This window comes from Pseudopipra pipra, chromosome 3 (assembly GCF_036250125.1).
Source record: "Pseudopipra pipra isolate bDixPip1 chromosome 3, bDixPip1.hap1, whole genome shotgun sequence".
NCBI lineage: Eukaryota > Metazoa > Chordata > Aves > Passeriformes > Pipridae > Pseudopipra > Pseudopipra pipra.
This window is the reverse complement of record NC_087551.1, coordinates 89,858,667-89,872,552: the sequence shown is the minus strand read 5'-3', so window position 1 is coordinate 89,872,552 and position 13,886 is coordinate 89,858,667. Positions and strand designations below refer to the sequence as shown.

General features: G+C 36.3%; 1 protein-coding gene across 1 annotated transcript in view; it reads right to left on the bottom strand.

The window, feature by feature from the left end:
* Window positions 1-13,886, bottom strand: part of EYS (eyes shut homolog) — an 863,631-nt gene that overhangs the window by 15,616 nt on the left and 834,129 nt on the right. Inside the window, exon 47 of the mRNA XM_064650232.1 lies at window positions 10,295-10,467. Within this exon, the coding sequence (XP_064506302.1) occupies window positions 10,295-10,467 (173 nt within the window). The remainder of the gene's footprint in view (window positions 1-10,294; window positions 10,468-13,886) is intronic.

Below are 13,886 nucleotides of genomic sequence, written 5' to 3'. Positions count from 1 at the left end.
CTCAAATTATGTTAGTTATTCACTAATTCATTATCATGTGGTCATTAGTTTATTTGTGATTCACTGGAATAAATCAAGCTATTTAAATGTGCAGGGTGTATTTAGACCCGTGTTATAAGCTCTTTTTACTATTTAGTTAAACAGCAGTACTAAATGCCTGAGCTGTAAGTGTTGGCCCCCTCACTTCTCAGTTTTCCTGCTGAAGCTATGCCGCTTCTCTCCTAGGAAGCCAACATCTTTCTTCATTTTGGTGCTCCCAATTTCATAGTTTTATAGTAACTTACTTTCACTGAAATATACCTTCAGTACGTCCTTGTAGTACATTCTTAGGTAACCTTATGTTATCTTTCCACACTCAAGTTTTCTGCATAGCGTCTGATGGTGAATCCACTCACCATCCAGTTGCACCTTATACTGCTTATTGCAGATGGGCCTTAGTTATTAAGCTGGAGTACAGCCAGCATGCTGCTAGATTTGTGATTTGTCTATTTGTCACACCCCCTCTCTCTGAGTAGGACTCAAGGTGAACCTGGTGGACTGTATCCAGCAGCCAGATGCACCATTATACAGGATCCAGATCTCCCACCTGTCACCAGCATAACCTGACTTGAGGATGCCTTTTGAATGAGTAGCAACAGCACAGCTGACCTTTTCATTAATTTCCCCCAGTAGACTACAGTTAATATGTCTGACGAAGGTGCATGGATTTGATGTCACAAATTCTCAGTAAGTCTGAAAGTAAGTTTTAATCACTGGAATATCAATTGTAATGGACTTATGAAATGCTTGAATAATCAGAATGAGGCTTTTGATGAGCTGTTGTTCAATGTATGTATATATTTTCAAATCACTCCCATCCTAAGTATCATAATAGCTGTTATGCATGCTATCAAGGCTAGGCAGTGTCTGTAGTAATACATTACATAATGTCAACAAAGTGAAGTTCCTGGCATCTATACTTAAAAATTGTCAGAAATAAAAGTAGTTTTAAGAATAGCAATAACCCTGGAAGATAAATAGTAATAAAATTTGCTAAACAGATTTGGTGATGTAATTTATATCACTAAAACTTATAGACACTATCAGGTACAAAAGACAAAGGAATACTTAATATTTCATATGGATTTTTAGGTGCTTGCATTTTTTTCAGTAGGTAAGAATTCTCTCTGTTGGTAGTTGAAGATATAATCCCCATACTGATGTCTTTGTATTTCAAAATCAATCAGCAATAGTAATTCATTTTGTACATAGACATTGTTGCTTCATGCATCATTTGGAAGTCAGTCTTCTCTTAGCAAATTTTTGCACAGCGAGACTTATATAGGGAGGAACTGTGCCACAGTGGTCAATCTTATATTAAAATATGCTGCTTCTTAAAAGGTCATCCTGGGCAAAGTGTACAGTGAGGCATCTGAGAATCTTTATGGCAGATTCAGTTTCACTTTGTCAATGTAGTTAATTCTTTACTGCTTATGTAGGAAGCAGGACAATGACTAGTGTGAGAGCAAAATCAGCAGGATTGAAATGCTACATTGCTTTTCATTGGGAGGTATATGAAAGGAAGATTGCTATCATAAAAAGCCTTGGAGCAGAGAAAGAGAACAACGATAAAAAAGTGATTTTATAGTATCACTCAGAGAAAGAATTAAATCCATGGTTTTACATTACAAATAGAGTATTCAAAAATAACACCTACATCTTCAGCAGCAGATGTCAGAATGCTTTATTAAGGAGGTATTAATCTGATTTATAGATATCAAATACAATATTTAATATACTTCACTCTGAAACTTCTAAGATACAAATATTTCCATTATGCTAAAAGGTGGGGGGTTATTCCCAATAAATGTATCTTAAAGGTGTCAGAAAGCAACATATTTTGCTACAATGCAGTAGGACTAACTATAGGAACTACTAGAATGACTTCTAATTTGCTTGTAAATTATCTGTAGATCCAGCAAGTGCCAATCGTGTGCATGGAAAAAATCTGACTTGACAGGTACATGGAAATGTGCATCCATATCTCAGAACAGAATGCATTCACTCTACCACTGCACATAGGTGAGCAGTATGAAATTTCATTTTTGCAAAATTGCTTCTATAGAGGGACAAAGTTTTAAGGTGAAGAATAAGATAATTTAAGCTTTTCAATTTGCTTTTATGGCAGGCATATGCAAAAATAGCATATCATGTCAAAGGCTGAGGTACCTCACTGTTGTCTTCTTGACAGCAAACTTTTTTCCTCACCTAAGATAAGAAAATAAGAAGCTCAGCTCAGCCTGCACAAGACAGTGCCTGTTTTACATATGCTTTCTCCAGAGAAACTCTTTGCTAAAGCAAATGAGGTGAATGGATGCCTTTGCCAATCCTATAAGCTGAATTGTAGGACTTGTGCTGTTGTAACTACTGCAGTACTCACTGCAACACTCACCGGTGCATTTTAAGCACAACAGGCATTTAAGCAAATACTTCTGTATCTGATTGATGACCCACTTTTCTAAGCTGAATATGAGTATCTGATGAAGCTGCACAGAATCACAGAAGCACAGAATGGGTAAGGTTGGAAGGAACCATGGTGGGTCATCTGGTCCAACCTCCCTGCTTAAGCAAGGGCATCCTAGAGCACATGGCACAGGATTGAGTCCAGACAGTTCTTGAATAACTCCAGTGAAGGAGACTCCACAACCTCTCTGGGCAATATATTCCAGCTTCCAACAAGAAGGTGAAGGAAAATGTGAGTCACTCCTCAAAGGAGTGTGGACCTAATAACAAAGGACACAGAAAAAAACCATGTTGGCTCATTTTTCACTTGGTAAAGCATGATTAAGCCTCTCAAGTCCCTGAATCTGATAGCTGGGCTTGGAGAAGTGAACCATCAGTTCCACAGTGATGAGGCAGGTGCTAAGGTCAAGCCTGCAAATAAATCAGTCTGTGAGTCAAGGTCCGGGTCTGGATCAAGTGGATCTTGACACTGCTGCAGTGTAGTTCAGATGGGATCAAGGGGCATTTAAAAGCTGCTCCTGAAGCAATACAGAAGGAAGCTCCTGTTCGGGTTCCTCAGCAAAGCTGTCTTTGAGACCAGAGACCATCTCCATCTCTATGGGCTAACTGAAAGCTTTAAACTCCACAGTCAGAAATTTTTAATGCTTTAATTTGATTGGAGATAGAGAGTGAATAGCTTCACCAGTTGTTTTTTTCAGTTTGGAAAACAGTGACAAGTCTGTCTGTATGAAAATCTTCATCTTAATGCAATACAATTTGATTAAGGTTAGTGCAAAGATTACTAATATTGCATGGGCATTGTTTTTTGCTGTATAAATATTTAGAAAAACTGAAAAATATTAATTTTGTCTTATCTAAATGTAAATGTATTTTTCTGTTGAATTACCACTTATTTAATCTTTGAAGTACTAACTTGTCATAACTTATAAACTAATTCGTGTATAGTGAAAAAAGATTATAGTTCAACTTTTAGTGCAGTAATAAGCCCATGTTAACATGCATGTTAACAAAAATATCAATTATTAACACAATTCAAATATAACTATTAGAACAAGGTACTCATGAAATCTGATCTTGGCAGACCAGCAGCCATTAGTGATCTTTGCTGTCCCTGAAGAGGAGAGACTGAGGCAATCATTATTCTGAGCAATACTGGAACAAAAACCTGCAATTTTGTAAGTGAAGTTCTGTTTGGTTTTGTTGCAGTGGAGTTGTAGTCTCTACTGTAAGCTAATTAGAGACCTAATTAGCTAAGAACTAATGTCTACGAGCATATGGCTAAATCCCTAAAGAGATCTCTGGTTCTCCAAAGCCTAAAATAGCTGTTACTGGCCAAAGTCAAAACAGTAGACCTCAGTCTTTCAGTACGACACATATTAAGAAATTAATGCCTATCAGTAAGTCATCCAAGCCAGAAAATTGTAGTGGGAGTAGCCATGAAACCTCAGTACTAGGAAATTATTTGGACCAGAAATCTAAACCTGATTCTCCTGCATCTGAGGATATGGATATTATACCCAGGATATGGATAATTTCTATTTCTTCTGTCCAACAAATATTTCAGTAAACAGAGATTTCCTGGAAGAGATTAGGTGATAGAGGGAAAAAAAGACAACATTACCTACCCAATCACTCAGTGATTATAATATTCTTTGAGGATTTGGCAGTGTTCAGGTATTTGCATCATGATAGTGAAAGTGAATGCTTAGTCACTAGGCAATTAGAAAATGTGACACAAAAAAATCTACAAATATTTAATCCATGCCTGGCTTTGCTAATAAGCTTATTCCAGCTACTGAAATGCTCCTAAGGTGCTTTCAAAATGAAACCTTCAAGAAGAAACACCCAATGTGAAATTCCCTCTTTGGGACCATTTTGGTACTGGAAGCCTCTGATTGTCTAAAGACTGGGGGAGTGGGCAGGAATGTGAGTATCTCAGTGCAGCCTGATATAGCAATTTGTAAAGAGTCAAGTATCTAACACTTAATTATTCTAGTTTCTATCTTGGACTCGATTTAGTTTGACAACAGTGTAAATGTGCTTTGAGGAGGACTGGAGTATTAGAGAGCTGATATTCTGTGTGCTGTTTACGAGAATAGTTAAGTCAGGGAAATACATTACTATGAAACTGGAGGGATTAGTTTTGGCATTAAGACACTTTTATTTAGCTGTCTATACATATCATTTATAGGCAGGAAAATACCCATTGTGGTGAACTATGATGTAAGACAGGACTTAGTTGCTTAACCATGTTTGTCACTTGCCACTGAGAAGCTGTAGTGCATCCAGGCCATCCACATGGGCCTGACTGGTATAACAGCAAACACGGGACCTGCAGCAGTTGGCAGCTTCAAGCTGAAAGGGATGTATTGCCATGTAACCAAGTCCTGTTCTCCGGCAAATGAGTATCATCGCTGTGCAACACAGGTAACAGATCTATAAAGAAATTAACATGTTCCTGAAGTAGTCTCCTCTAAGGCTCCATTCAATTTCCTAAGTGTAGGTACTTTTCACAACCTCTATTGCCTTACCTTTATTTGCCATTTCAGAAAAGCCCAGGCATCCAGCAGGTCCTGTGCCATATCTATGAATCCTGTCTTGATGCTTTTTTGATACAAGTTTGAATGCCAGGGCATCTCAAACAGCCTTAAGCATTTACATTTAGAAAAGTTTCTTATTAACTAAATATCTTTACTGACTCTATTGACTAGACATTTATAATTGAAACTTATGTATTGAACTCACATATGGAGACTTAAATCTACATGCTTTGCCTTTAAAACCAGTTCCCACCATTAATTAACTGACTAACTAACTATGAACACCTTCACAAAGTAAGGTGAGAAGCATATTCCCAGCAAATCAGTCATGCTCATAGAAGCATATTCCCAGCAAATCAGTCATGCTCATAGAGGAAGTCTAAATAGTTCCAGAGTCATCTTGCTAAGTGCTAGTTAGCTGGCTGTATCTTGTTCTTATTCAATTGGGTGATTGGAGGGAATGGTAAGTAAATGATGGAATTTTTATTGGGACATCACATCCCATGATGACATGGCTGACCTGGTGTGGAGGGTATTATCAACTCCTTCACTGTGTCATACATGAATTCCCTTGAGTTTATATATGATGCATTTAAGTAGATAATTCACTTTATTCTATTTGGCCTTTTAAATTATACAGATAAATATTACAAATGCGTGTTTCCTTGTGCCTATCAAGAATATTACATTTACTGGACTATTACTAACAAACTTGAAAGCTTATATTGCTTTTTAGGTAAAACAAATGGCACATTTTATCCTTATAGGATAGGACTGCTGTAGCTACTATTTAAAGCTTTGCTCATGTTGCCTCAAAGTTTGAAGAAATAACAGTGGAAATAATCACTGTCACTCAAAACAGCAAGTTAATAAGTGCCTGCAGTAGACCTTTAAATAAAAGAAAGGTTTCCAAATAGTAACTATGAAATAGTTTGTGCAAATCTAACTGCACTGTAAGATAAGTCCAACATATGCATACATGTATACGTGCTTCAGTGTGTGTATATAAGGTATATTGTCAAGTCTTGAGCTAAATCATACTCTGAATTAATCTGTCTTACAATAGCAGTTAAAATATGTCAAGTAACATTCTGGACTACGTAGAAAGAAAAAGACATTTATAGCTAAAATTATTTCAAAAGTCAGTTTTCCATTTTTCATTCATTCACCATGACTGTGAAGATGGATTAAATAGTTACAGAATTTTCATTACTTTTTTTTTCCTTTCTGTCAGTTTTCCAGGTACTATCAAAAATTTTGCTGTATTTTTGTATCGGAATAATGGAATTTGATGTCAGAATAATATCTAGAAAGTTGACTTGAGCTGATAAATGTGGCCCAAGGAAGTTGTTTGCCATTTTTTCATCAAGGAAATGGCTTTACTGCTTGACAAGTATCTCACTAAACCAAGGACAGAACAATGAAAAGCTCTTTACATTTGCTTTCAGTTCTTCAAGAGCTGTATGTTGACAGGCAGTATTTGTAGCTATGGAATTCAGAGACTAATATATAGTTGAAGAAATCTATTTATTAACTTATTTCGTTGTGAAAAAGGCAGTGGCATTCTATTATCATGCCTTGAAGTCAAGAAAAATTATTTTAATAGATTTTATGAATGTATGTGTCACAAAACTAATCCTGCTATAGAAAACTATTGAATAATTTAAAATGTATAGAAATATTGCCATGAAAACCATGTTTATTTTCGCCACTGGCAAGTCTTCTCCAATAGTGCCATCTATAGAATCTTTTGAATATTACATTGATGTCCTCTTAAACGAGAACATTATCAGGTCTATGAAATCTTCAGTTAACTAATCTGATATTGCAGGTTTTCTTAATTTCTCTACAAAATTATCTAGGAAATAAATAAGCTTAGTACCTAAAGAAATTCTATCTTATGTGTAAACACACGTCAATGCTTAATGTCGGAGAAACTTCATTGATTCAAATTTATTTTTGCTCAAGTTTTTCACCACCTTTAGTGATGCTGTTTATGCCAAGATGAGAGAGTTGATTTAATCCATTAAAATAAGTGTCAAGAAAAATAAATTTAAAAAAACAAATGTGATGGTTTCACTCTAGGCCTTCCTGGAGACCAGCTTGTAACCAGGAAGGAACTAGGAAGGTGATCACAGAAGTATTCCATGCTATTCCTTTACGTAACTTGAGATATAAATAAAGCCAGCAGGAGGGACCTCGCTCTCTTCCTTTCCGGCGAGGTTCGAGAACAGTGGGTCCCTGTCTCGGTCTGGCTTATCTGGAGCTGAGACCTACAGTGACTGCTGTTATCTGCCACGTGTGAGGGGAGAGCGCTGGGCCGTGTCCAGCCATCCTGCTTGTTCAAAGGGAAGTGGTGAGATTTTGCTAATTTACCTTCAGTTGGCTGGTTAACTTGTTTGGTTTTTGTCCCTTTTTGTCCTTTTCCTTTCTCCCTCCCCCTCTTCCCTTTTGGGGAGCCGTTTGAGATTTCTGGAGTTGTGGTGTATAGTATTCTCATTGTATATATCTGTCTCATATGAAAAATATATATATTTTTTTTGCTATAGCTTTGGGTGCTTAGGTTGTTTTTTTTCTTCCCTCTCTGGGAAGCAGGTCCTTGTTGTCAGGTTTCGGGGACTTGGCAGGAAGCCAACTCGAAACTTGTACAAAAAAAAAAAAAAAGATAAGCCACAAATGTGGCTTTGTTTCTTGGACCCATTCAGATCTAATTTACAACCCTCTCCATTTTTCCTAATGCTCCTTATGGATGCTTGCCTTTCCAAAGCTGGTCTTAAATTTCACAGGTATCTTCCTACCTGCTAAACCTCTTGATCTTTCTTCTGGAAGAGCAAGTCCTGGCACCTGCTTTGGCAAGTTGAACTATACTATGAAATATTTGCTGTCAGCATTTCAGACTACAAAATACCTGTGCATTACTTGCTGAATAGTAATAATTAGTTGGCTGCGCAGAGCCTATAGGAAATGCAGAGTAATTGAAACTGCTACCTTCTCTTCATCAACTGGATTGATTCTTCTAATTCCTCTAAAATACATGATTTAACAAACATCTTACTGCAACCTCCTGAGAATATTGCTCAGTATTTACATTTTGACAGTGATCATTGTGAGATGATCAAGCAAGCACTGTGAATTTCAGGCCATACGAGTCATGACAACTCTGTTAACTGATCTTGCTCTCCCTGGGTTTCGTGTTGTTCTAACTTAGTTTTCTAACTACTGAACACTTGTTAGGGCAGCTCAGACATCTAAAGTTTAAGCATAATGTGCTGTATCTCTGTGCTGACAGTCTTTGCATCCTTGGTGGTTTGAGTTGATGCTCTAAGCAGGACACATCACAGTTAAGAACAGTTTCATCTTCATCTGTACATATGCTTTCCTCTGTCATTTCTCATGTACATAGTTCGTAAAGAACCTAGAACATTTTTAGTGTTTTCGAAGCACGTAACTGTTTTATTATTGCCAGTTTGTGTCTAAGTGCCCTTAATATTTGTGTTCAGAGTACTCTTCTGTGTTATTGTGGTTCTACCCCTACTGCCCCATTTACTCAGTTCACCTGACTTGTTCCTGTGCAATCCATACTGTTGTATTGTATTTACCAGTTGCTATTATTTGGTGAAGCCTTCTTTGTTATTCTACTCTGCTTCTTTTTTGCCTCATAAATCTCTTCTGTCTTTTTCTCACACTTTTTTCCTTCCTTCTTGCACATTCATTAGTCTCCATCATTTAATTACCCTTTGTTTTCTCCTGGACCCTTTGGCTGTTCATTGCTCTCTGTCTTTTTCTTTTGGCTCCAATAACCACCATTAATCTAGAGATAAGATATTCAATCTTGATAAGCAGCTGTTTTTTAGCAATTCGCCACCCACTAAAAGAGCAAACTGCTCTTTGAAAAATCTCATGATAATTCATTATTCTGCCAGAGTAAGGTGAAATACAGGGCAAAGAGTTTGGTCAGGATCCATAGTCCCTATTCATAAAAACAAATAGTCCTTTAAATAAAACGGAGGAACCATCTAATGTGTTTACCAGGTGGAGGAATTACCAAAAGGAAGACAATTTACAAGAAATACAATTTTCTGTTGCTCAGGTATAACCTATTTGTACTGATAATAGTGCCCATCATAAGAAGACCCAAATCTATTCTGAAACCAGAACACAGGAGAGTTTACCTGATTAATTACCTGCTTTATGTATAGCACATGTCCTGGTGATCAGTATCCTGGATCTCGACGGCATTACTTTTGAAAACCTCACTTGAAATGAGAATTCAAAGTTGAAAAGTTCATAGAAAGAGCCTTGAACAGCTTTTGCAGCAGAGGCAATAAAGCAAGCACGTTCTTACAAGGAATAAGGAGTTTAACAATGACTTTCCAGAAGCTATATTCTTTTTCTTTCAAAATGTAATGGGATTTAAAAGCTATCCATCTATAGTGTGAGGACTGCAAATCAGGTCAGATGCAGTTCAGGTTCTCAGTTTTGTGCTTGCAACTCACACAACAAGGGAGGCTGGACCTTGACAAGCAGTTTGGAAAGGGGGCTATTTAATAGTAACTGGAGTTCTCCAAAAGTTCTGCAGAGAGCTTCTCAAAGGAAAAACACAAGCTTGTACAATATTAACATGAATCTAAGAGCTGTGAAATAGAGGGTGTGGACTGTACTGCATTTCCTTACACTCAAAGCACACTTTGAGCACTCACAGGAAAAGTCCCTGAGCTTGTAGCACATGTGTTTCCACATTGTTGAATATTTATTTGTGTAATCTCTCAGAGAAGAAGACAGACAAAAGATTCCTAGACAAAAGGGTAAGAAATACAAACCCAGGAACCTCTCCATTAGCATCAGTAGAAATTAGATAAGGTCCCAGATGCTTCCCCCTCCTGCAATAGTACTGAGCTGTCAAGTGTATTTCTCATCATACTTCATTATGGTGAGCTTGGCAATTGAACTAAGCACTATAACATTTCTCTGCAATGCTTCCTGTCTCCTTGGTATCTAACAAATCATGTCCATGCTGCCTGTGAATGTGGTTGAATGATTTGAAAAAATGGAAGGAACAAATGGTGTTAAAAATGAGCAGAGTAAGAAAACAATATCTAACGATTCATAGCTTTAAATTCACTTTCTGTAAATAAAGTCTATTTTGTACTTTATATCTCTATGTCACATTTAATTGATATATTGCAAAATACTGTGATTTTACATCTATGCATTATCCCATAACTGTACAATGTACTATCTGTTTGACATACCTTGTTCACAGTAGGTACCAGTTGTTCCAAGAGGACAGTGACATGTGTAACCATTAGGCAGTGGCACACAGGTACCACCTTGCCTACACAGATGTGGAGGATCATGCTCAGGTTCACATACTGACACTATTTCTGTGCAAAATGCACCTTTCCATCCAGTGAGGCAGTCACAGCTATGGAGGGTAAGTGAAAGGAAAGAATTCAATGTTTTTATCAAAAGAAATCAACATGTCAGTAGCACTCTAATCAAGATTTTCAAGTTTGGATACCTGTATTTAATAATCTGATCCAAACTGGTTAACAGAAAAGTTCCTCATTTAACTTCTTTGTATGTTCACTTTATTATAAAAGAAAAATGTTCTTAATAGGAAACATTTTATATTGAATCTTAAGATTACAATATTAGCATCTGTTAAAAAAAAGGGGTTGTAGCTTTTTTTTTATTGTATGTCTTACTCTACAAATAACTGAAAAAGGCCTTGGCTTCATAAATTAGGAGGAGTTAAAGTGGACGTTCAAAAGGGCAAGGTAAGCAGCAAAGAGCAACCACAAAAATAAAACCAGACGTTAGCATAAGTGAAATTGCTACCAGTTTGAAATTTTAACTACTAACAGGAGTCTGTCAGCAACTGCCTTTCACTTATTAATTTGCTAAATTCTTATAACTGGCACATTAGAGGTAGGTTTGTTGAAGCACTAGATGGAAAAAGGATAGTGGATCCGTCCATGAAAGAGGTGGCAATCTGGATTTCATGTATCTATGATTGTAAATCTACACCATAAGCAAATTTTCTAAACAGACTGAATCATTGTAATTGTTATTGTCTGCTGTTCTTTATACCTTTCTTTTATCCAGGTCAGGGAAACAAACAAACAAAAAAATCACAAATCTAAATTTAAAATCAGTATGAATTTTCTAGGAATTTTTAAATACAGAATACACTTAGCACTTAAAATGCCCTCCTTACGAAAAAGGTAAAATGAAATATGTATTTTAGAATTTAGTAACACTTTATGATAAAAACATTGTTCCCCTGAATAAAAGCACTTATGGATTTTTTCTGGAAGGTTTCTCTCTCAAGGCTAAGAATGAAAACTCATATATTTTGATTGATTCTTAGCCAGTGTTTGGGATTTTTTTCTATGTGCAAAGTCTTGACTTTTTCTTTGAACTCACTGAGCTACATTTCCTCCATTAATCACCTCACTGCTTCTGGATAAAAGATAATGAGGAGGCTGTGAAACTTCTGTTTCACCAAACCTTCAGATCAGACAACAACATGTAAACAAAACCCAGCTAACAAACTTTTCAGAGTGATAAACAGCTATTTGGAATGAAGGGGAAAAGAGGATAGGACCCTGCAAAAGCAAAAGCACCTCAATTCATCAAAATCAGCATCAGAATGCTTTCTGTCTCAGCTATAAATGTTATGCTTTGAGGCATGAAAGCTACCAGAAGGGGAAGTAATTTAACTCCTGAGTGCAAACAGCAATGTCCCTTCCTTGGGCTGTGAGACAGGGTGCTTGGAGCTGAAGCTACTGCTGTTGGGCAGCATACATGAGGGTTCTTCCCCTTTACCTTGCTCGTGTATGCATATGTCTGTTTAAATTTCTTTTAATTCTTGTGTTTCATGACCTAGCAAAAGTTTTTAAATGAGTTGAAAATTATTTGCACAGAACTGTGCATTTCAAGTTCTGAAATATTTGTATTTAGGAAGTTCAAGGAGAGTTTAATTTAATGTCTTCTTATTGTTGTTGTCTTACCAGATTCTTAACAGTGTCATGCAATATTCATAGAATGATTTTCGGAGTTCAAAGTCCCTTACAAGAGCCAAAATTAGATCTCAAACAAGTAACACACTTTCTACATAAGCAAGGACAATAAGTGTATGTCACTGTTGGTTATGGAACAAAATTTTTTTTTTTTAAGTATAAAAATTCAGACAACATTTTAAAAAATTATTGAAAAGTAATCTTATTTTACAAACTATGTAAGAAATATCTCTATATTACTACACAAAATCCTAGTCAAACCAGAAGCATTTCTCAAACCTTATAGGGAAATAACTAAAGGTTCTAAAAGATTTGTGAAGAATTGGAAAGTTTGCTTAATCCAGTGTGGTTTCCTAAATTACACAAAAATTATTTTTATATTAAATATAGAAAATATCATGTTTAAAATATCATTCTCAATGCTAACAAATATGGAACTTCCTATAGTTATGCAAATGTGGTGTCAAATCAAACAAATGAGGAGAAGTTCAGCTCTGCATATTCTGACACCTGAATTTAGGAGTCTATATCTAAAATGGGCATGTAGTTGATGGAGATCAGAGGCTTCCTTAATTTATCTAATTAGTTAAAACAGCTTAGATCAGATAGATATTTAATGCCATCTGAAACTCCCTAGGGTACCCTCTAATCACTGTTCCAGGAAGAAATGACGCATTTCTTAACATCATATGGTTATCTCAGATATTGCAGGACATCTCAAATTTGTATCAGCATGTATTGGCCACCACATCAGACTGCTGAAACTACTGCAGATTTCTGGACACAGTTCTTAAATTTGTATTGTATTGGAAGTGAAAAATGCTGAGCAAGGGAGTAGATCTCTAAGTAAGAGTGGTTTTAAATTCACGCAGTGGAAAACTAGAGCATTAACAAAAAGCAGTCCATCTTTAGATTAGAAGGTAAAACTGGAGTCTGAAGAAACTAAGATTGGAAGGGGATTAACCATATTTAAACAAAGAGAACCATGGAATGGAATTTTTAGATAGCAAATTCACTCCCCAAAATAGAAACTTGCATTGTTCTAAACCACAACAATTAAATAGCTAAATGTCTTTTCCCTTACAAGCTATAAAAGTATGTCCTTGTGTTAAATATTGATTCTGTCCTTGTGCTGAAAATTTGTTCTAATTGAATCTAGCCTAATAATGAGACTGCAGCAGCTCACTTTATGGGATGTACCTCTGCCATAGAGGGGTATGATTTAACTTCCTAAACCTGAGTGGCTGATGCTCTTTGAAAGCTATAGAGTACTGAGAAACCCACATGAGGCTTGGAGATACAACAGAAGACTTATGCAAGTCCTAAGCTCTTCTGAAGCAGCAGCTGATCTCTGAACAGTCTACCCAGGGGTATCTAAAGTGACACTACATGCTTACATTTAGCAAACTCAATCCTCTCCATTATGTCTGATGTTCTGCTCAAAGTGCACACAAGGCACACTTTTTCTCTTACTTCATCAACAAGCCCTTGCTGATAAGGCAGTTGATATGATAACACATCACAAATAATCTTTTTGTGTATAGTTTTCTATCTTATGTGATTCTGTGCCATAAATAAAATAATGGGGAATACTATTGTCCCTTGAACAACAGATTCTTCATTTTATTATTAAAATATTTCCCCTTTATTTTATTAAAACATAGCAATTGTGCTCTGTTGCTGGCCAGAATGTAAAGTTTAATGCTCTGTATTTCTAGTTTTATTTAGGTCAAAGCATTGTCCCTATAGTAACTGAATCTACATCTTAACAGCATTGCACAATTTCTGGTAGGGTAGTGAAAGCAGGACATAAAAATAG